The 23,286-nt window shown below is 28.2% G+C and overlaps 2 protein-coding genes across 5 annotated transcripts; one reads left to right on the forward strand and one right to left on the reverse strand.

Annotated features, from left to right (window-relative positions):
* The first annotated feature begins 47 nt into the window (after nucleotides 1–47).
* LOC112686805 (quinone oxidoreductase-like protein 2 homolog) lies at nucleotides 48–23,267 on the forward strand. 4 transcript variants are annotated; one of them, XM_025559248.1, is made up of 7 exons: nucleotides 48–269; nucleotides 327–569; nucleotides 630–821; nucleotides 884–1,068; nucleotides 1,126–1,275; nucleotides 5,115–5,271; nucleotides 23,180–23,267. In XM_025559248.1, the coding sequence occupies exons 1-6, from the start codon at nucleotides 114–116 to the stop codon at nucleotides 5,266–5,268; spliced, it is 1,080 nt and encodes a 359-aa protein (XP_025415033.1). In that variant the 5' UTR covers nucleotides 48–113; the 3' UTR covers nucleotides 5,269–5,271; nucleotides 23,180–23,267. The 4 variants fall into 4 exon arrangements, with proteins under 4 accessions (XP_025415033.1, XP_025415031.1, XP_025415034.1 ...); XM_025559246.1 differs by lacking the exon at nucleotides 23,180–23,267 and adding an exon at nucleotides 12,139–12,239; XM_025559249.1 differs by lacking the exon at nucleotides 23,180–23,267 and adding an exon at nucleotides 7,988–8,234.
* On the reverse strand, nucleotides 6,574–7,566 carry LOC112686807. The gene is made up of 2 exons (XM_025559251.1): nucleotides 7,303–7,566; nucleotides 6,574–7,190 (listed from the first exon to the last, which is right to left on the reverse strand). Exons 1-2 carry the CDS (start codon nucleotides 7,424–7,426, stop codon nucleotides 6,940–6,942), a joined length of 375 nt encoding a protein of 124 aa, XP_025415036.1. The 5' UTR covers nucleotides 7,427–7,566; the 3' UTR covers nucleotides 6,574–6,939.
* Nucleotides 23,268–23,286: the final 19 nt, after the last annotated feature.

Genomic DNA, 23,286 nt, shown 5'->3' on the forward strand with positions numbered 1-23,286 from the left:
TAATATAATATCAGTCTTTTAATAATTGATTACTAGCATTACATCCATTGAAAAATAAATATTTTTATTTTACATTTGTTTGTTAATATTTTAATTTCTTTTAAGCTTTAAAAATGAAATTTATCACTCGTGGTTTTGGTAAGCTAAGTGTAAACTATAAAATTCGAAATGTTCGTTCAAAATTCACAAGAGCAGCTGTATTAAAAGCTGTTAATGAACCATTGGTTTTTGAAGATTTTAAAATATCTGATAAACTTAAAGAAGGCCAAGTAAAAAAAATTTAGTTATTTTTAAATATTGTTTTGGTAAAAATAAATGCATTTCAGCTCAGAATTGCTGTTAAATATTGTGCTGTGAACATGTCTGATGCTACAATTTGTTCTGGATTATCTGAACATAAACCACAATTGCCATTTGTTCCTGGTTTTGAATTAGTTGGCGAAGTAATAGAATCTAAACTTACTAATAATAATGAAGAAGAAGAAGACATATCAGTTGGTGATAGAGTATTGGTTTTAAACAAAGAAATCATGGGTGGATTTGCTGAAGAATGTATTGTTAATGAAAAAGTAAACAATTTTAACTATTTATTTTTCAACTATTTAATTTCATAATTTTGTTGTTTTTAGGATGTTTTTGGAGTACCTTCAGAATTATCTTATGAAACTGCTGTGTCAATTGGGGATAGTTACGCAACAGCTTTAATAGGATTAGCGCGTCGTGCAAATCTGAAAAAGGATCAAACTATTTTGGTAACAGCAGCTGCTGGTGGTTTAGGCCTGGCAGCTGTAGATATAGCTGCAAATATGTGTAAAGCTAAGGTAGTGCTTTCCTAGTTCCTGAGATTAAAAAAAAAATGGTTACTCAGTTTTGATATTTTAAGGTTATTGGAGCTTGCCGATTAGAAAAATATACATCTATAGTACGAGATAAAGGAGCATTTATTTCATTTGAAATTAAGAATCCTGAATCTATGTGTAAAAGAGTATTAAAAGAAACTGAAGGAAAAGGAGTTGATATTGTGTTTGATGCCGTTGGAGGAGAAATTTTCCCATCAGCACTAGATTGGTATAATAATCTTTTACATTTTTATTAGTAAAACATCTAACCTGGTTTTAATTTTAGTGTTGGCCATGAAGGAAAAGTAGTAGTTGCAGGTTATTCATCATTGCAACTTCCTCAGTTAAATGTTAACGAACTACTCCGTCGTCCTTCTTTTAGTTTAATTGGTGTATCTTTAAATAACTATCGTACTCACTCAGTCAATATATATAGGTAAATATAAATATCTTAATTATTTAAACCAAAACATTTTAAAGTTACAATTACGATTAAACATACTGAACAGATCTTTAATTTGAAATTAAAATAATATATTTCTAGTTTATTACTTCAATTTATTTAATGCAATTTTGGTTAAAACAAAGTAATAATCAAACATTTAAATTATTTTATGGTACATAAAATTACTGTGATACATTTTAATTGAAAGTTTATATGATTATTGACCAAGTATAATTATATTTTCTGTTTTTCTCATTTATTAAATAAAGGTTTTAATATCAATTGTTTTTATATATATTTGACCAAGTACATTACATTTAAAAGAAGAAATAAATCATTTTGACTTACAAAAATAAAATTAAAGTTTGTGAAACATAAATATCAGAAAATCAGTTTATTTTATGCCAGGAAAATCGACAATGGAGCCATTATTTTGTGTTAGACAACTAGTAGAGAAGTTTAGGGAAAAGAAGAAAAAATCATGTATGTGTTTATAGACTTAGAAAAGGCGTACATATGTAACAAATTTATATACATATATATATATATATATATATATGTACAAATGTGTATGTACATATATACAGTTATAGTTGATTTAACACAATGACATAATGCCAAGATAAGTAGGCATTAATAAGAAAAGAGATCCCAAAAATTTATATAAATTTGGTTCAATATATATATATGAAGACTCAAGGACTAGTGTCAAGAATTTGTGTTAAATGACAAAAGATTTTAATGTATGAGTTGGTGTGCATCAGGGGTTGGTTCTAAGCCCTTATCTATTCTATATATAGTATTTTTATTTATAGTATATGGTATTGAATGAAGGTACAAAAGAGATTAAGGATGAGATACCATGGTATGATGTTTATTAATGATATAGTTTTAGTAGGAGAAAATTTGGAAGAAGTTAATAATAGGTTAGATGAATGAAGGTTAGCCCTTGAAGGAATGAGGTTGAAAATTATTAGAAATATAGAGTATTTGACCTTTGGAGAAAGATACCAAGAAGTCGTGAGGTGGAGGAAACCAATGACATTAGGCAGTGATGTGTTAGGTGAAGCCGAGAACTTAAAATAATAATAATAATAATAAAATATTTAAGATCATTTAAACAAAGAACGGGGACTTAAGCATGGATGTAAAACATAGGATTAAGTGTAGTTGAATGAAATAGAGAAAAGTTTCACTTGTTTTATGTGATTAGAGAACTCAATGAGGCTGAAAGGTAAATTGTATAGTAGTGTTGTGAAGTATTTTTATATTTATCTTAAGCATTTTCAGTTTATTAATGGGTAGAGTAGAGTCTTAACTGGTTTTTATTTATATCTTATATTGATATTTGTTACTTTATTCTTAAACAGACAACATTTTAGTAAAATTTAGTATTATATTTATTAATACTTATTTATTACATATATTTTTAATATTTTCTACTGGCTAATATTTTAGTCAGTTAAATTAACTTTTCTGATAGGCTTTCAAATTGTCAATGAAATTTTGTAATTTATTATTCATGAATTTTTAATTCATGACAAATGATTTTTTAATTTTTAATCATAAAGTCAAATTATTGAATTTTTAGAAGTTTTCATAAGTCAAAATGAAAACAATTGATTTTACCTATAAATAAAATTTCTTCGCATTACAAAAATTATATACCAACATTTTGGGAGATGGTAAACTGCTGCAAAATTTACTTTTTTCCGAAAGCCGATATGTACACTAAAGCAAGAAAAAATTTAACATTTTACAATCTGTGACAAAACCGATAAGATACATTATGCAAGCTGCGGCAGTTCATTTTATATATTTATGATATTATATACTACATAATATGTAATATTTACCTATGTACATATATTGTTTAATTAATTATATAGCGTCTTGCATACAAAAGGTAAGGTAAATCCAAATGCATTTTTAAGTTTTAGCATAATATACTAAATATCGGCTCCTTTTCTATTGATTATACTAGTTAGTACCTACGTACTAGTGTTAGATGTCATTAGAAGTATTTGAAAAGTTTAATATTTAATTCAATATGATGAAATTTACAACAATATTAGCCAAAAATGGCAAACAATTTATGGTGTCAAACAATTTTAAACTCAAATTTAAATGTGAATTAAAAATAAATGGTAATAAAACATTCGAACACGTAAGATGCAACATGGCATAACTAATTAAACTATATATGTACATAGGTATACATAGGCAGAAGTGGATAGGGATACCGGGACACCGGGATTTTCCGCTGCTTATATTGACGAAAATGGGCCGATGAAAAATATTACTACTAATACTATAAAACATGTACATATATATATAAATAAATATACAAATAAAAGTAAATAAATAAAATACTGATAATATATATTGAAATCTAGCTTAAATCTATAAATATCATAGTAAATTCCTTTAAAATGAAGAAGAAAAATAAGTATTTACACTAGGGTTACATAATTTTAAATGTAACTTTTTTTATATATTATTTTAATTGAATGATCAAAAATTAAAAATTAAATTTTATTCAAAATTTCGAATGCAAATTTTTTTTTTTTAATGAATATTTTAACATATTAGTGCATATACTTGTGCATGTTAAAGATCTTTTAGCGCATATTTGATTGGTTTTTAATGCATATAATTCTGTGCTATAATGATAACTGATTGTTCGGATTTAAATTATCATATATAATCTTTAATAAAACCCCATGGCAAAGTTGATTACTGATATATCATGTTTTTCCACAATAATTATATGCGAACCATGTAAATAGTATAATATTACTAAAATGTTATATAACCAGGTATACTTCAAAACGAATTAAAAAGAAGAGGTGCAGAAAATAGAATAAAAGAGATAAAAATCATAGAGTTGTTAGAAGAGAGTAAAAATTGTGTAAAATTGGATAGTATAATATATATTATAATTTTAAATATTATTTAAGAACGTTGAAAAAAAAAGGTTGTGATTGTCGAGTCGGTTCTTTCAAAGTTGAGGTAATTGTTTAGTTGGAATTTGGATATAATCATGTGGGCCGCTGTATTCTATTTTTCCCGTGCCGGTCAGATTATGTCTATCCGCCCCTGTACATAGGTACAAATTACACACTATAGAGTATATAAAATAAATTTCCGCAGCTTGTATAATGTATCTTAGCAGATTTGTCACAGATTGTATAAAAGTTGTTAAAAAGTATTTTTACCCCATTTTATATACAACCAACATTTTTAAATGGTCACTCCTTAAAGTTGTTTGAAAGCTTCTTAAAAAACAAATATTTTGAAAGTGCAATAAGAAGTGATAGATTTAAATATCAATATGTACATAAAATAGTAAATAGTTTGAATATAGTTTATTTGTTAAATTATAGTATATTTTTTTATTCTAAATTTTTAGTGGAGGTAACATAATATATTATTCTACCTTGGCATTTGCAAGGTCAGGTATTAAAGCAATTTATATAAATTTCATATCATAGTTATTGTATTAAAAAGAAATCAATATTTTAAAGTGGATAAACAAGCTATACAATTTGATTTCAATTATTTTATGTAGATATTATCAAAAAATTCATGTGTCATCATTGATTTTATAAATTATAATTTTTTAAAGGCTACAAAAAACTACTGCTCAGTTTAACTTGTTCACAACAGTAAGAAAATTTTGTTAAAAAACTCTAATAGTTGTTTTAAAATATTATTTTATAGAAATTTAGTATAACTAACTGTTAAATGTTTATTAACGATAAATTAATTTAGTGTATTAATGTGTATTACTCTAATGTGTAATTAAATAATTTATTTTATATTTTTAGACAATCAGTCAAAGATGTTTTAACTATGGGCAAAATGGGTGTGATTAGTCCAAATATTTCAGAAATATTAAAACTTGAACAAATAAATGAAGCCTTAGAACATTTTTCTATGGACAAAAGCAGTGGTAAAATTCTATTAAAGATCACTGATTAATTGGTAAGACCTATTGTTTTATTGTTAAATTATGTTCTCTTTGTAAATTTCTTTAATAAAGATGTATAAATTATTTGATAACATATATCATCTACATAAAAAAATACATATAGTATTATATTATTTATTTATTTGTCAAATACATCAGTACAATATCATATTTAAATTTTGGGTTGAAAGAGAGAGAGAGTGAATGGAAATGATTAGAATGGTGATTTGACCTATAACCTATTGAAGTATGAAGTGAAAGTATAAAATAACTATGGCTTAAGTTATAATGAACTGTAGTAGATAGTTAAAATATTTCAACCATAATTTAATTAAAATTGAAACACTGTGTGTGTAAGTAATTCTTAGTAAGATGTTATTAAAAATTGTCATTGTCTTAAGGAAAATTATTGGCCGGGGACCAACTGTCCGTATACCCTAGTGTTCACTCATGCTAGGATTCGGAATTATATGTAAAAATTACTAATGAAATTATATTATTATTCTTTTATTGTATCTTCATATTTTTTCGCTTTTTCTCTTGGTTTGTTATAATTAAGTTTACAAAAAAAGTTTATTCTTATTGGATCTATGTAAAATATTTTCTAAGAAGATATTAAAAATCTAGATTGAGTCTATTATAATAAATTAACTAACTTATGACTGTCAATATTTATTCTATTATCTATTTATCTATTATTGTAGGTGGTAGGTCAATGATATGCCTTTAACATTTTTTTTTATATTCATTTTATATGACTTTATATGACTTATGGCCCAGTTTTTCAATCATATATATCTGACAAATAAGAAAAAATTGATATTTGTATGTTTTTTAACATCGAAATAACCCTTATTTGATGGATATTGTTATAGATAGGTTATCTGTTATTTTTGTATCAAATACATTCTATTCGACGGATAACTTACAGCTGATTACAGAAATATGGTTGATTATCATAGTTCCATATATTATTTTAAATATTTAAGTACAAATTATGTTGTGATTTCTACAATTATTCAATCATCAATGATTCATTTTATAATTGTATTATATAAGCTTATTTTAATATGAATTTAATTGAAGAGGATGATAACCAGTAGTGGCTCGTAGTAAATATTCTGGGGATACTTAAATTATTTAACATAAACTTCATACAGCAACGAAAAAGAAAAACCCTTTTATTGGATTATTGGAAAATGAATCATACTTAATACTAAATTTGATATTTAGTTAATATTTTTAACTTAATTTAATTGTAATATTTTTTATAAATTAATTTAATTCTGCAATTTTTTTTATCTGCAAATTCGCAGATGATAGTGTACAGCGACCAACGACGGCGCGATAGTACGGAAATTATTGTCATGAACCCAGTTTCAATAGCGTTTATAATACGCGGATTTTTTTTCCCGGCCTCCTTTACCCGACAAGCCAAACCATTACATGTTACGATTGAAACTGTTGGATGTCAGCGTCACTGAAACGGCAATCGTCGTTGAAGTGATTTAAATAGTGTTTCCATCGAAATAATTTTTTATTAGTTTTTTATTTTGTGGCCTTTAATTCATATATATGTTACTGGCAAAGTATAAATTTTGGGCATTATAGAAAACGGATGATATGATTTAATGAATATTGACATATTATTAGAAAATATAATAAGTTTTTTAATTTTATTATCACTTATTGTCGCATGTACTGCTTCCGTGACATTTTGATGAACATAGCCGCTCCGCTGCTGTACATTTGCACTTCAGTGTTTTACATTTTTGTACACATGTACATCGACCGTAGCCCTGACCACCCAAATTTGAAGATTTCCGTGCTGTCTCTCGGTGTGAAATTTTGGTATGCGGCACATCATCAACTTCCAGAAATCTTTCTTTGCAAATTACAAATTGATTTCTACTGTACAGAGTTAAAAGGCGGCCTTCCTTGGTCCCAATTTCGTACATATTATTATTAACAGTAAAAACAGAATAAATACATTTTTATAATTTTATCTGGAGTATTAATAATATAAGTAAAATATTTTTGAGTACCTGAAAGAATAACTCCAATAATGTTTCTAAAATCACTACGGGCCCTATCAACGTCTGGAATTTTAACCGTTACTGACTGACCAACTTCGCCGGGACAAAAACTATTCTCAGAAGCTTGCTTCATTTTTATAGCTTGAACTTTCCAATGTTTAAGTGATTCGGTTCTATTTTCACGAATAGCTTTTATTCTTAAAGGTATAGCTAAAATAAAATAAATACATTGTTTAATTTTATTTAAGTATATAACATAATTATTACTCAAAAACGGAAACTAAAAATCTAAATCTAAAAATATAATTAAAAGGTATTATTATTATTATTATTATTATTACTACATAAATATATCTTCTTTGTTTTTGATATCGCTATTACATTTCGATACAGTAGAAATATAATTTAGAGTTTCTTCGAAGTCTTCTTCAGCTCTTAAATTACTTATTATATTTATTAACTTTATTTTAACTATGTTTTACGATTAATCATATTTCATTAACTCATATCCGTTTTTATTATTGCCCAATATATAAAGGGCATTTTATATATTGTCCGGGCAATGTATAAAATGCCCACATTATATACTTTGCCTGTAACATATATATAGAAAAAACTATAACATATTTTCAATAAAAATATTTTTATACATTTTTAAATACTAATTATTTACAAGTAACTGTTTTTTTTTAAGGGGAGACGCAGTCACCCCTGACGAGCCGCCCCTGATGATGATTATGAAATTATTCAATATTTAAATTATCAACATCGTGTCTATACTGTACACGAAAAAATAAATCATATACTTGCGTTGGATGACCATAATTTTAGGTTGATATTTAGATTAGGAAAAAATGTTATTCGTCATACATTAGAAAAAATTGAACGCGAAATAGCTTCATAAACTGATAGGTGAGTTTAAACATGCGTCTGTTGCATAAATACATATTCGATTCCATAGATTCATATTAGATATAAATTTAAATGATAGTAAAAATAAAATTAACAAATTGTTGATATTTTATGAAAAAGTTAAAAAATTGAAACTTAAGGATTTTAAATATAAGTATTATTTAAAATTTCATTATGATATTATCATTTGGTGTTCTTTATGATTCATTATAAATTATAATCAAATATTATATGTTTTGTAATATAAAAATACTTAATTATTTTCATGTTTTCGTAATTTAAAATTAAATTTAGTTATTACATTGCAACTGTCGATATTATGTTATGTCTAATAAAAATAGACTTATTCCATTTTAATGAAGCAGTTACATTACATAATATAATAGTATATTATACTATAGATGGATCATTTATAAATCGTTAAGATAAATTAAATTAATATTTATTTTGATATTTTATCTAAAATACGTAAAATTGTGTCCATACAAATATTATTAAAAAACTACAATTTCATTTTGGGGATCGAATTTGATTTAAGAACCTACTACGTCTACTACGTTAATTTCACGAAAGGCTGATTGAGAACAATGATTTCATCGCAATATTTATAAATAGAACAATCTTAGGAAATTTTAACTCAAAATATGTGTGCAATATGTTAATAATACGACGTACCATTTGCGTTTGTTCAAACAAAATTTTAACCAAAAGAAAATGTTGATATGGGTAGACACGGTCGTGCAAGATATGCGATAACGAAATCGTTTTTCGATTATAATAATTTTTATAAGATTTATTAGACTTTTATTTAAAAAAATTGCAATAGTTTTGACATTCAGTCAGTGGCGCACAGAAGTATGTTGAGAGCACACGCAACTAAAAAAAATTAGCCATCCACCCACCAATTTTTTTTTTTATAAAAAAAAAGGTTCGTTTAAATTGTTGTCTGTAACTGTAATTAACTCTTAAAATAACTATAAATTTAAGAAATTTAGATTTATTATAATTAATTAAAATTAAGATGTCTACACCCAGTGCCGTATAGGTATAATGTTTGTGTTATAATAATAATGTTATTTGCTTACCATACTCCATAATGTTTGGTATCCAAGTTGTCCAATTATATACCCACCAACCCACCCATACATGAGCGCCCGAAGAGGGGGGGGGGGGGCAAGAGGGGGCATTTGCCCCCCTGCAATTCAATAGAATGTTGAATATTTTTACTTTTATTTTGATTTATCAACATTTTATCGATATTTTTACTTTAGTGTGTGCCGTGTGGTGTTGTTGATCGTAATAACAATTTATTATAAGGCATACCTACAAAATAATGCGTATTACATTAATCGCGCAAAATTAAATACGTTTCAATTCGGTTAATTGATATTAATCGCCTAGTGTGTAAACCACTTATGACGATCGACGCACCACGCACACATAGCTTCAGTTTTTATTTAACTAATTTTTTAGGTTGTAAGGAATATATTTTTTTAATGTTCTTTTTGGTGTTGGATTTCATATAATTCTAACACAATTTGTAGTTTACTAGGAATAAACTTTTTTTAATGTATTTTTTTTATGTTTGATTTCATTATGCCTCCCCTGATAAATTTCCTGCGAGCGCCCATGCACCCATACACCCACCTCCGACGAGAATACATGCACCCCTTGGTAACCTGTCTGTGCGCCACTGCGTTCAGTCAATAATAAGTCTGTATCTAGTTTCCAACCTTTTTGTTGACTTCAAGTCAATTATTACCGGTAAGCAATTATTTTATTAAAAACATAAAATGTTCTAACTCAATGTTCGGCAACCTTTATGGACCCTTGCACCTGGCTCGGATTAACAATATCGTAGGCACTAGGCCCCTAGTCCTTGCAGGGCCGTTGTCTAATATTTAAATGGTTAAGAAATCTTCTCTTTAGGAGAGGAAGTGTTGAATCTCATGCAGTGTTAAGCTTTTAAAAGCAATAGTATTTATAATATAAAAATCAAATCTAAACTTTTATATGATAACTATTATACAACTATTATATAACTATTATTTATACAATAAAAGCTTTAACAAATGTTGAAAAAAAAATCATTTTAATCCAAAACATATATAATATAAATTGTCAAAAATCACAAAAAAATTTTTTATACCAATTTGCATAATTTAAATCGTAGCCACATATTTTCGTAGGCTCAAAAATGTTCGTGGGCCCTAGGCACAGTGCCTATAGTACCTATGCGCTAATACGGCCCTGCCTTGAATCACATTCACAAATTAAAAATGGTTCTAGGGCTAGATAATACAAAAAATGTATATGATATTCAATGACGTTTGCTAGTTTTTAAATTTAGCGCGGGCCGTATAAAAAAGACCTTAGTTGCCGACCACTGTTCTATCTCAATTAAAATTAATTGTATAAAAATATTTAAATCAAATCATTTTTTAAGCTATAAAATTCATCTTAATAGGTAGGTAATTATATTAATATTATAGAGTAAATATATTATGCGTAAACTAGATTAATTTAAGGTATAACATTAAATCTGAAAATATTCAAATGTTCCTGTGTGTATATTGTTTTTTGAGTTACAAAGATACATTTTCAGTTGAACAATAATTTGATTAGGTATCTACTTATAAAGTTCCACGGACACCCTTTTCGTTAGATATGTACAGGCGCGGATCCAGCCTACAATAACGGGAGGGGCGGATTATAAATAAGTATACTCTATGAGTCGGCCGGGGCTGGCCGGCTGACGGTTGTCATCGATCATACGGTCACAATAATATTATTCTTATCAACTATTTATTAATTTATGTAATAAAAATAAAAGACGAAAATGTGTGATAATAACAATACATTAGAATGTTATTACGCAAGATAATGCATTTAATAGTACATCAAATTAAATTAACACATTTTGATACGGCCAACGGGTGGGGGGGGGTTTTTCGTCCCTACCGCCTTTCCCTGGATCTGCGACTGGATATTTAATTATATATTATATAATTTTTTTGGGAGGGACCCATCTAATAAATCTCCCAGTTACGCCCATGCCCATAATAGATAAAAAATACCTTTAAATATATTTATCCAATTGGGACCGAAAATATACAATTATATTATGAGTGTTTAGCCACATATATATATATTTCGTATCTCCTTTTTGGCAAATATTACTCTGTTCAGTTATACTTTAAGTTTTGATATTTATTTCGTGTATTTAATATACCTCAAATGGCAGTAGTCAGGGTTATTGGACAAAAACCTTATCTAGTATATATAGTATAAGTATTTAGGTAGAATGTGTACGTTAGATACATATAGATGTGTGTGTGTGAGATTTGAAACTAAGGAAAAAAAGGGTAAACTTTTAGGTCAGGTAAGATACAGGGATGAGTTGTATGGGATCTAATATACTGAACTACTGGTCTCGAAATCTCGAAAAATGATTTCGAATGAAAATGTCTGGTGGGTCAGTTAATATTTTTAAATATGGTTGATATATTTAGTAATAGAACCAATTTTTTTAATAAAGTAGATTGAGCTTTATATGTTCTAATGTTTGTGTAAAAAAAAGTATCTAAAATTTAGAGAAATCAATTAATTATTAATTATTATATTATATTTTAATATATTAATTAATTTAAAAAAATTTAACTAAACTCAAAACATCCTATTTTGTTGTTATTCCATTTTGTCACTATACCTTATTACCAGGGTTTGGAAGTTGTAGGACTAAAAATGTTACTTTTTAGTTCTTAAATATGCACTTAAAAACCACAAAATATTAGCTATAAATATCACGAAAAATTGAAAAATATACATTAAATTTGAAGACATTGTTTGACGAATGATACCAGCTACATTATTAATTCTCATCAAAAGTTTATCTCTATTATTTACTTTTTTGGCATAAACTTGTTCTTTCAGAAAACCCTAAAAGAAAAAGCCATACGAGTTTTACTGATTTTAATCAGAACTGCGTGGTGGCCATGTTATGTCTGGGCTATATTGAGCATTATTTCCAGCTCCTCTACCTATAAGTTTGTCAGGGAAAAGATAATACGAGTATAATTGTTGTCGGACTGCATTTGTATGATGAGGAGGTGCACCATTTAACATAAACCACATCAATTCTTGTTCTTCTAATGGTACATTCTCTAATAGTACCGGAAGATCATACATAATAAAATGTAAAAATCCCTGACCGTTCAATCTAGCCGGTAATTCATATCTTTTGTAAATACATAAATAATAAAATATATAATTTAAAACTCTATTAACCCTAATTTTGATATTATTTCATCATTGTTGTAAGTCGACAATGTTAAAGTTGTTTTAATCAATTATGTGTGTTAACTAACAATATACTACTATTATCACTTGTAAGGTTACAACTACCAGAATAATAAATACAAATATAACTAGACGCAATGGACCTTGGTTGTAACTTACATGGCGTTTCATAAGGATATATAAAAAATAGGGTCGCCAACCTACTGGGCGAGACCATGAGGACAGACCACAATAGGATTTTTTTAGAAAAATATCGCGTTAATCAATGAAGTCAACTTGGTATTTTTTGAAATAATTAAAATTGATTATACGTAAATAATTGCAGAGTCGTTGTGTTGCTTCAATACCTCGTGACATTTGATCACATACCATGTGGGATGGTCGTTGAGGAGACCGTTGCCCGTACCTTATTATACTAAAGATTTTTGTGTGGGATATAATTAAAAATTTCGTGATTCCGTTGAAGACGGAGCACATAAGAAAAAGACAATTTGTTAAAGTTAATTATATGAGATTTTATTAAAGAAAGTATTTTAAGTTAGTATGAGGCAAAAAATCGAGCAATCAAAAAATCTCATCTAAAATTTAAAGCTACTACTCTATCTCCAGCTACAAGTTTAGGAAATTCAATTTTAACATCACCACATTCTTTTTCCAATTTGTGTAAACATTCTTTTTGATTGACCACTAAAGTGCCATGATATTTTTCATTGATTTCTACATGTTCTTCGATGACATTACCAACAAGAACGTATCTAGAAATTTTTTTCGGGGGGGGGGGGGGGTCCAAAACATGTATATTGTAATTTTATTGAATTTAGATTTTGATTATTGATATTTGATTAAAAATAAGGGCGTCGCCCGAATGCGTCCTGTTAATCATATCGTACCTTTTTAATAACTCAATTGCGCCCGCGATCATATCACTAAAAATTTTGGTATATCCCGACTGCGTCCGCAATCATATCACTAAAAATGTTGGTATATCCCATGTGCGTCCGCGATATTATTGCTAACAATATTTATCTTTATGGATAAAAATAAATTGATAACTAATATTGCACCGTGTTTGTTTGCATTTGCACTATACTCCAAACGTAGAAACATACTATTCGTAACTAGTCTTCGACAACCACGTGCAGTATGTGTAGTGATGGGTATGTAGCTAACATTATAATTTTAATATATTTAATTAACATTTTATATTAATTAATGTTATTACATAATATAACGTAAGTTCTATATATTTGAAAGATGTCGATGTTGTTGCCGTCGAATATGATCAGCCAACACGGTAAGGAACTTAAAATTATTAAGAGATATAAAATGAGATTTCATAAAATGTTGAATGATGATGTAAAACGATGGTGCTGAGTAAAAAAAACATGTACTGCTTACATGAAAACAGATATGAGTGAGAAGACAATCATTGATTGTAATTTAAACCACAGTCATGAAATAGAATCTGAAGGAAAAATGATGAGACAAGTAATTAGGAACTCTGTAAAACGAAAAGCTCAAGAAGAACTTTGTGAACGTCCACTCAAGTTAATTCATCTGGAATTAAAAAATAAAAAAACGGATTTTTTAACGACGACTGATATATCTTGTATTCGAAAAGGGATTTATGCTGCTCGCCGTTCAATATTACCCAAAAAACCAACTAATATTCAAGACGTACACAGTTCATTAAATTCATTAGAAATTAAATCATTTGATAATGAAATATTTCTTCTAGTGAATGACACTAATAAAAACTTGGTTATGTTTTCATGTAAAAAAAATTTAACTACTTTATATGCCGTAAAAACAATATATGTAGATGGTACATTTAAGTACTATCCAAAATATTTTTTACAACTTTTTACCATTCATGGTTTAAATAATGGTTATTATATACCATTAGTATTTTTTTTATTGAATAATAAACAAACAGAATCGTATTCTTCGTGTTTTTTGGCGTTAAAAAATTAATGTATAAAATTAAATTTATGTCTTAACCCCGAAATTATGTATGCAGATTTTGAAAAATCTATTCACATAGGTGCAAAAAATGTTTGGCCAGATATTATTACAAAAGGCTGTCGGTTTCATCTGGGACAGGCGTGGTGGCGAAGATTACAGAATCTTGGTTTAAGTATTCATTATTGTGATGATGTATCAGAAATAGGACAGATTTTAAAGAATATATTTGTATTACCCATGCTGAATGAACACGATATTGAAAAAAGTTTTACTGAGGATTTTATGTCCATCAAGCCTGATGATGAAAAATTAAGTCAGTTTTTGGATTATCTTGTAGAAAACTATATTGATCAACAGTCAGACTTTCCTCCTCACACATGGGCAGAAATGAGCAGCAACAGTAAACGAACAACAAAATGCGTGCGAAAGCTTTCATTCAAAATTTAATTCATGTTTTTACACACCTCATCCCGACATATATTCCTACTTGGAAATATTAAAAAAAAAAATTAAATATACACAACAATTTTAATACAAACTTCCAATCATATACCTAAAAAAATTAGATCAGAACAGTCAATGAAAAAAATATTAAATTCATTGAAAAAAATAAACAAAAATACAAAATTGAACAAATTTCTAGACATGATTATGTGAAAATCATGGCATTGTAAAGTCAATCAAAAAATAGTTAATATTAACCCAATATTTTAAAAACGGATGTAAGCCTAAATAATTAAATTTTACTATACTATTTATATATATATATATATATATTTACTAACCAAATATTTTTGGGGTGTAAGCCAGTTCATCTCCTCGTAATGCTCCCTGGGTAACTCTAAATGAACTGGGACGCACTTGGGCTTCGTCAAAGTAGTGACCTTTTTCCCTTGGGACGCACTTGGGCGAGACCTTATTCCGGACGCATTCGGAACATTAAATAAGGGACATTTTGGGACGCACTCGGAAGTCGCCCTAAAAATAAGACAGACAAAGATTTAATCTTCTTTTATTAAAATATAATAAAATCAAATAAACAAAATTACTTTGACATTTTGTCACCTTACACTATACAATTATGAAATATAAAATTAAGAAATAAAAAATACACAAATACAAATCATATATTTTAAACTAATAATATGTTCCTATCTTTTTGAAGAGCAAACTGGTTTAACACTTCATCGGGATTAACCGTAACATCTCTATGGACACTTATTAGAGCTAGTCCAGTTAGTCTTTCTTCTTGTCCCGTAGAGTTCCGTAAAAATGTCTTGACGCGTTTTAATGTCGAAAAAGTTCGTTCGGGAGTTGCTGTAGAAACCGGTAGCTAGTACTTTAAATAAAAAATGAATATTTGGAAAAAGTTCAGGATTACAATGATTTAGTGCTTCTACAGCTGTATGTGGACGATCTACATCTTTGAAAGCAATCAATTTTCTTTTCCACAATTTTAGTTCTGAAGGTAATGTCAACATTTATAAAATCTGAATATATACTAAAATCTGATTCTAAAATTGGAGATTTCAAACACATATTTGGTATTAATAAATACAAAGACGATAAAATCGTCTTGTGTTTGGAAAACCGTTCTTTAAGTTGACTAATAAAATCATCATAGAATGGAATTGCAATTGCAATACGAAAATAGTCTTCAGGAATTTTGGTATCCACATTTATTCTATTTGTTGAACGACTTACTAACCTTGGTATTTTTATTTTTTCTTCCTCGTTCACGGATATGAACAATTGTTCTGATTTATTGAATATTTCTTTGAAATTTTCATTAATATTTGTTCGCATATCTTTCACTTCACTTAAAACAGTTTCAACATGATCTGCTGCTTCACTTAAATCACATTTCACCGACTACAATATTTTACATAATGGCAAAGTTATAGAAAAAAGTGTGGTCGCAGTTATCATACTTATTATAAATTCACTAGTTGTTACACACTTATACAACTGTAAATCTTTAGATGATGTTTCAATGTCAACAAATATTTGTAGTTCTTCTAATGTTGCAACAATAGGTTTATATATTTCTGAAAATCTAAACATACCATCATGATTTTAAACCCACCTAGTCTCACACATGGAAGTTAATTTTGTCCATTTAGTTTCAGGAAGAAATTCTTTTATTTTATTTTTTAATAATTCAGTTCGTTTAGCCGATATTTTAATAAAATTTCCTACAGATTTTATTGTTCCAATACAATTTCGAATATGGTGAATGTTTGACGAATGAGCAAGTGCTAAATTTAACGAATGTGCACTACAGTGGACATAAAGTGCAGCGGGACGAACTTCTCTTATAACGGACTGTACTCCTTTAAAATTACCACTCATGGCTGCGGCGCCATCATAGCCTTGGCCAAGTAAATAGTCAAATTTTATACCAAGATTTTTTAAAGTAACTAGAATTACTGTGGCCAAATTTTGACCAGTGGTAGAATTTACCGGTACAAATTAAATTGTAAGAAGTCTTCTTTCAATACATAATTGTTGATTTCATTTTTTTTAATATTTAAATTATTTTCTAAATAACGTACACACAATAACAGTTGTTCAACACGCGATACGTCAGTAGTCTCGTCGACAAATACAGAAAAACATTTTGCCTGATTAATTTTATTAACTAACTGGTCCTGTATAATTTTCCACATATATTTATAAAATTATTTTGAATCATAGGACTTATATATGAAGCATTTAACGCTTGATTCTCAATGTGATATATTAGATTTTTATCTTCACACGAAATGCGCATTCTCAATAATGCTCGGAAGTTACCATCATTGTAAGTAGGTTCAGAATTGTCTAAAGAGAGAGGTCCGTAATCGCTAGTACCGCGTAAAGCTATTTCTTGTTGGTTTTAAAAATAAATAATTATTTTAAACATTTGTAAAATATTGAAGAAATTTGGGGGGGGGTTCAGACACCCTGGACCCTTCCCCCCTCAGATACGGCCTTGATTACCAATATCGGTTATCATAACTTCAAATTTTGCTTTTGCTTTATTAACATTAATATACAATAATCATTATCATAAAATAATATTAGTAAAATTTAATAATTTAAAATTATTATAAAATAAGAGTTAATTTTGATTGACCAATTAAAATTTAAAAGTAACGGATAACATATCAACTGGTTAAAGACGTGATCATTTAAATGAATAAAGTAGAAAAGAATTTGGGCTTAGGAGTAAGGTGATTGCGTAGAAGAGCTGTAATTATAAAAGAAGGGAAAATATTAGATTTATTAATGCCAGAAGACCTGAGATAAATTGGGAAAACGGTATATCGTCCATAGGGCTATTAGGTAATAGGATATTATTAAAACCAATGATTGAGGCGCAAGAAGCTTTGCAAAGAGGTTTGATAAGAGGAGACGTGAGTACAATATTTTTCTTTTGATGATAACAAGTGGGTTGTTTTGCGACGTTTAAGAAGTAATTTATGTTTAGGACAACCTTTATAGTTGGAAGTATGATCACCCGCGCAAAAGACGCACTTGGTTGAACTGTCTTTCTCTTCGATGTAACTGTTTCTGGAGTAATTTCTCCTGTGTTTAACACAGCGTGAAGGGTTAAGGGTCATCATCATTTCCGGTATAGTGATAGTAATAGTTAACATTGCAACCGTAGCTATGTCATTTTAGACATTGAGGCGAATCACTATAAGTCTTATTGGGTAATTCAACTTAAATTTTTGTGTGCAACATTGATGATTCATTAAAATTTTTTTTTATGGATTAATTTCAATAAAGAACAGCGGAAGCGTATGGCCATTTTGAATGACATTCGTAATTCTTTTACGGGAATCTAATTTCAATAGGACATCTGATATATATATAGTGACCTGATGTTTTTATATTAATGGCAAACAATAGATTCTTTGGTTATATTATGAATGTCCCAAGAGGTGTCGAGTTTGATTTCTTTGTCCACTTCGCTCGAAAAGACAGCGAAACCATTAGGCGAAACTAATGGTTTAGTTTTTCCCCGTAGGAGAATAAGGCTTTGATAGCAGCGACCATTTGGATTTGGTAGTAAGCGGAGAGGGTATGTTGTCCATCTTGAAAGTGAAGTCGCATAAATATAATACCATGAACTGAACTAACTAAATTAACTTAAATAAACTAATAAAGTAACTTGACTTAAATTGCGGAACGGAACGGGCAAATTATAATCGCACTGACATGCGACCGTGTTACAAGTCAATATCAGATTGATCGTTCTAATACTTATTAAGTACTTTTAAAATGGTATGATAAATTACTTTGTTCACCGTTGAAGATTTAACATTACTCCGTTTCTTAAATGGTACAGTCCCGATTGTGTTCGATGTCTTCGAAATTGGCAAAGCTGGAAATACGAGATTGTAGCTGTTGCCATTATTCTTAGCATCTCCTGAACTAGGTTGGCTAGACATCATTGACACATTCTTCATCATTGTAATTGTTGCTCTGAACAGGTACTAAATTACTTTCCTGAAACAAAATCTAAAAACTCTAAAATCTAAATACGAATGAATAAAAAAATTTAATTCATTCGAATTCGATATCCATGTTCAACTAGTATTTTGCTTCAGAAAGTGATTTGATACGTTATATAAATCAACTAAATGTTCTTCTATAACTATAAACAACTAATAAACTAAATCACCAATGATTACAAATATGCAAAATATAATTTTATATCGATTAATAACGACAACTTTTTTAAGTCTATATTATCAAATGATAATCGATTGAAACAATAAAATGTTCATATAAAAATCAAAAATATATTTAAATATTAAGAAACTATTAAATACCATAAAAATGCTATCATAAGCACTTAGTTTTAGTTTTGAGTCGCTACGAATAATATATTTTATAAAATAACAGCATAATGACTAATATCGTACAAGTATAACTGATATTAATTAAAATGTCCGATTCCGTCAATATATAATTTTCTTAAGTTTATAAAACTATTTTGTGGCTTTCCGGTATTTTTGCTTTTGTTTTACTACGTTAAAAAATGTATGAAAAATCTTGTACCTAAATTTCAACTTTTAATTATAACATTTTTTTAAGCTTGTTTAAATAGAAAAATTTAGCGAATTTTCGTAATTTTTGTTGAGTTTTATTAACATTTAATATTAAATAACGCTCAATTGTTTTACTCCTATTTATTAGTTGGAAGATATGTAAGAGAAACTTTTTATTACATTTTTAAGACTATTTTTCCAGAATTTACTATAGTTATTTTATCTTTGACGAAATAATTACGAAAGCTTGAAATGTTGAAACATAAAATATATCTATAGCATAAAAAAAAGGCTGTATCTATGGAAAATTATACTAGTAATAAAAATATTCAGAAAAAATTTCAAAATTCGGCAATTACTATTTTTTGGGTTATGATAAAATAAAAATGTAATGTTATTGAAACCCTGTTTCTCATAAATAATGTCGCTTATTGTTTTATAATTTTTCGATGGGTTTTCGTAATTACTAAAAAACTGTTGGGAAATTTGTAAATTTACCTCTCCTTTAATGTACTAACTATAATAACGAAATTTTCATTTTTTCCTATAGTTGTGATTTCTCTTTCTGGTAGAAATTGTGCACAAAACCATAGTAGTTGCCTATATGAGCGTCCTGCAAGGGTAATATCTTCGCTTGTCAGGTCACCGTCACATTTATATCAACGGGCATGACGTTCTCAAGCGATCCACAGAACAAAGTCTTGACCCAACCAACATTAAAAGCAAAACGTGACCAAAACCCATTAAACTCAAAATCCAAACACCCAGTTTGTGGTAATGATTTTGCCTCTTTAAATAGACATTTGGTAAAAGCTTCTCGTCCATGTGCAGTAATCAGAGTTCAATAACTGATTGATACAACGCCCGCGACACTCATAAAATAGTGTTGGCCAACGATATATTTTTAATTATCGATATCGTATTTTTTTTTCCGATATTGATATCGATTTAAATAACAACATAACAACAAGTTACATTTTATATAGTTTAGTTTATTGAAAGCACATTAAAACTATAGAATACATATTATATTAATATTAATTAATATAAATATATATTAATTAATAATTAATTAAGTAAGTAAATTAATTAACTATTATAAATTATTTTGTACTAACTGAAAAGTATCCAATGTATTTAATTAAAAAATTTCTTCTTCAAGCAGTTTTTCTATCAATACTTCAGAACTTGATTTCGATTATAAGTGGTATGCGAATTACACCTAAATAATTGTGATTTGCCAGTGACGTCCAAAAATCAATATTAAAAAATATTTTAAATTTCCTATTTTATTTATTGCAATCTGTTCAACAAGTCTAGTTATTGTTTGTTTACTAGGAACAATATACTCAGGTACGGCTATTTCCATTAATTCAAGAAAACCTTTACCTTCTATAATATTCAAAGGTCTTAAATCTTTAATAACAAATTTCATCAGGCTTTTTGTTATTTCCTTAGTTCATTTAGTTTTGTTTGATAATTTGGATGGAGTTTGCTTAAAATATGGAATCAAACTGTTTGACGTACTTGGTTTTGTACTTGAACCTTGCTGAAAATGTGATTTGAGATTAGTCGTATTTCCACTATAACCAACAGCACATTTGCACTTCTTACAAAAAACTTGATTTTTATTTGATATAATCCCCTTTTTATTAACTTTAAATCCAAAATGTTGCTATATATCACTTCTAGCACCAGACAACGGTACTAATTTAAAGTTTTCACTCATTTTATTTAATATAAATATAAAATAAAGAACGAAACAAAATAATTACGACGTCTAACCGCGAGTTAACAACCGGCACTGAATTTAGATTAAATTGTTTGATGTGGATAGGACCATATCATATCATAATTTAGTATCTACTTTATACTTTTATAGATATAATTTTATTATACTTATACTGTTTACTCATTTTAATTAAAAATACCGAAAATAATATAATCTTTCATAAAATTCCGAGCCCCGATTAATCACACCGATATCGTGATATTTTTGATAATTATTTTTAGATATCGACATCGAAATTAATAAGAAAATATCAACCATATCGATATCGTTGGCCAACACTATTATAAAATCAATGATGATAACTAGAGCTTGGATGTTTATTACTTGGCATATTTTTTTCACGTGACCAGAATTACCCTAATATGATATAAATTCGATTTATGAAATCTTGATTGCAAATATGCAAATTTATTTTGCACATTTTTGCATATTTGACATTTTTGAGCATATAAATGCATATATTGATTGTTTCTAGATTAAGTAGTATACATCATATAAATTATGTGTATAATATTAAATATTGTGCATATTATTGTAAATTATCATTACCATTAATTATGTCATATTCAGTCTTCAAAAACTAACTGTCGGATCGTCAAAGGTTTGAAAACATCAGCAAAATTATTGTTGTACAGTGTGATCCTGATATTTAAAGTGTGCTCAACCTATCTAAAATTTAACTTAGGTTAAGCATACTTTAATGTATAGTTTAACTTTAATAGATTGAAAACTAATTAATATTTTTTTTTTCATATTTATTAGCATTTATTAGTAATAAAGTAATTTTAAATACACATTCAAAAGATGATATACATTTTTTGAATTAATATTAACTATTATTTTTTTTTTTGCATATATTTTTTGAAAAATAGGTATACCATATTTAATACATTTTATGGCATATAAATGCATATTTTTTATGAAATTATGGTTATTATCATCCGAGCTCTAATGATAAACAAACCTCTCATTTGAAAGTAGCCTAGGTGGTTTTTGATTTTTGAGAAACCGGATTCTTTTACCAATACCTTTGAGTCTTGTTTAATATTCACTACAAAGGAAGTCTCCATAAACTAATTTGATGAACTCGTTTCTAAGTTCTCCACATATGCATGTTCAGACTTTCTTAGCCCAAAAAGCATACATTTTTATTAAATCGTGAGACTAATTTTTTAATTTTTTTTTTTTAATCATGAAATCTTAAATAATAGTGTAATTTATAGATATATTATATAATCAATAAACTTTGTATATTGAAGATAATGGGAAATTAAAATATACTATATAATATTATTATACTATTTACTATTAAATCGTTGAGAATGTAGAAATTTCAATGGGTGGGTTCCGGACCCGATTCCTCCCCTTAGGTACACTCTTGTATTGGTGTACATATAATATGCTTTTATAACCGTATCTACTAATATAAACATATTACGTGCATTTTTAATGTGTTAAAATTCATAAATTTTACTGTGCACATATTAATCGTCTAACAGCACAGTTAGTCATACAAGCATAACCGTATACGTGTCACGTGTACTACCTTGTATAGTACTAGTAAGTATAGTACTACCTAGCAGGTACGCTTACGTATTCGTAATAAAAACTGTAGACAAACCCGCACAAAAGTTGACCCATCACAAGGGGGAAGGCGAAAGGGGTTCTCTCGTAACGTCTCGTCGCTCAGGCTCGAGATCGAACCGAGGGAGGAGCCGTCGGTGGACCACACAGTGTGACCGCGACCGCAGTAGAACGCAACCTTGACGGAACTCTACTGAAGCATGAATTGTTTTTTTAACAACATTAACAATGTATTACGATATACTTATACTTAACCGTTCTGTAATTACTATAATACATAACTCGTGTGCAGTTTGCCATGTGGTGTGTGTTCCCGATTCCCTAGCGTAATCATCGGAATAATGCGTCGTGTGTAAACACAACGTGCACAGCTGCTGCTGTTGCTGTCGTTGTTGCTGT

Source organism: Sipha flava, unplaced genomic scaffold (assembly GCF_003268045.1).
Source record: "Sipha flava isolate LNK unplaced genomic scaffold, YSA_version1 324_pilon_pilon, whole genome shotgun sequence".
Taxonomy (NCBI): Eukaryota; Metazoa; Arthropoda; class Insecta; order Hemiptera; family Aphididae; genus Sipha; species Sipha flava.

Bases quoted from the DNA above. Each gene is read 5' to 3' on its own strand.
- LOC112686807 (XM_025559251.1), bottom strand. From the start codon at position 7,426: ATGAAGCAAGCTTCTGAGAATAGTTTTTGTCCCGGCGAAGTTGGTCAG. The intron at 7,191-7,302 runs GTACTCAAAAAT...GGACCAAGGAAG, and splicing joins TATTGGAGTTATTCTTTCAG to GCCGCCTTTTAACTCTGTAC.
- LOC112686805 (XM_025559248.1), top strand. From the start codon at position 114: ATGAAATTTATCACTCGTGGTTTTGGTAAGCTAAGTGTAAACTATAAA. The intron at 570-629 runs GTAAACAATTTT...TGTTGTTTTTAG, and splicing joins AATGTATTGTTAATGAAAAA to GATGTTTTTGGAGTACCTTC. The intron at 1,276-5,114 runs GTAAATATAAAT...TTATATTTTTAG, and splicing joins CACTCAGTCAATATATATAG to ACAATCAGTCAAAGATGTTT.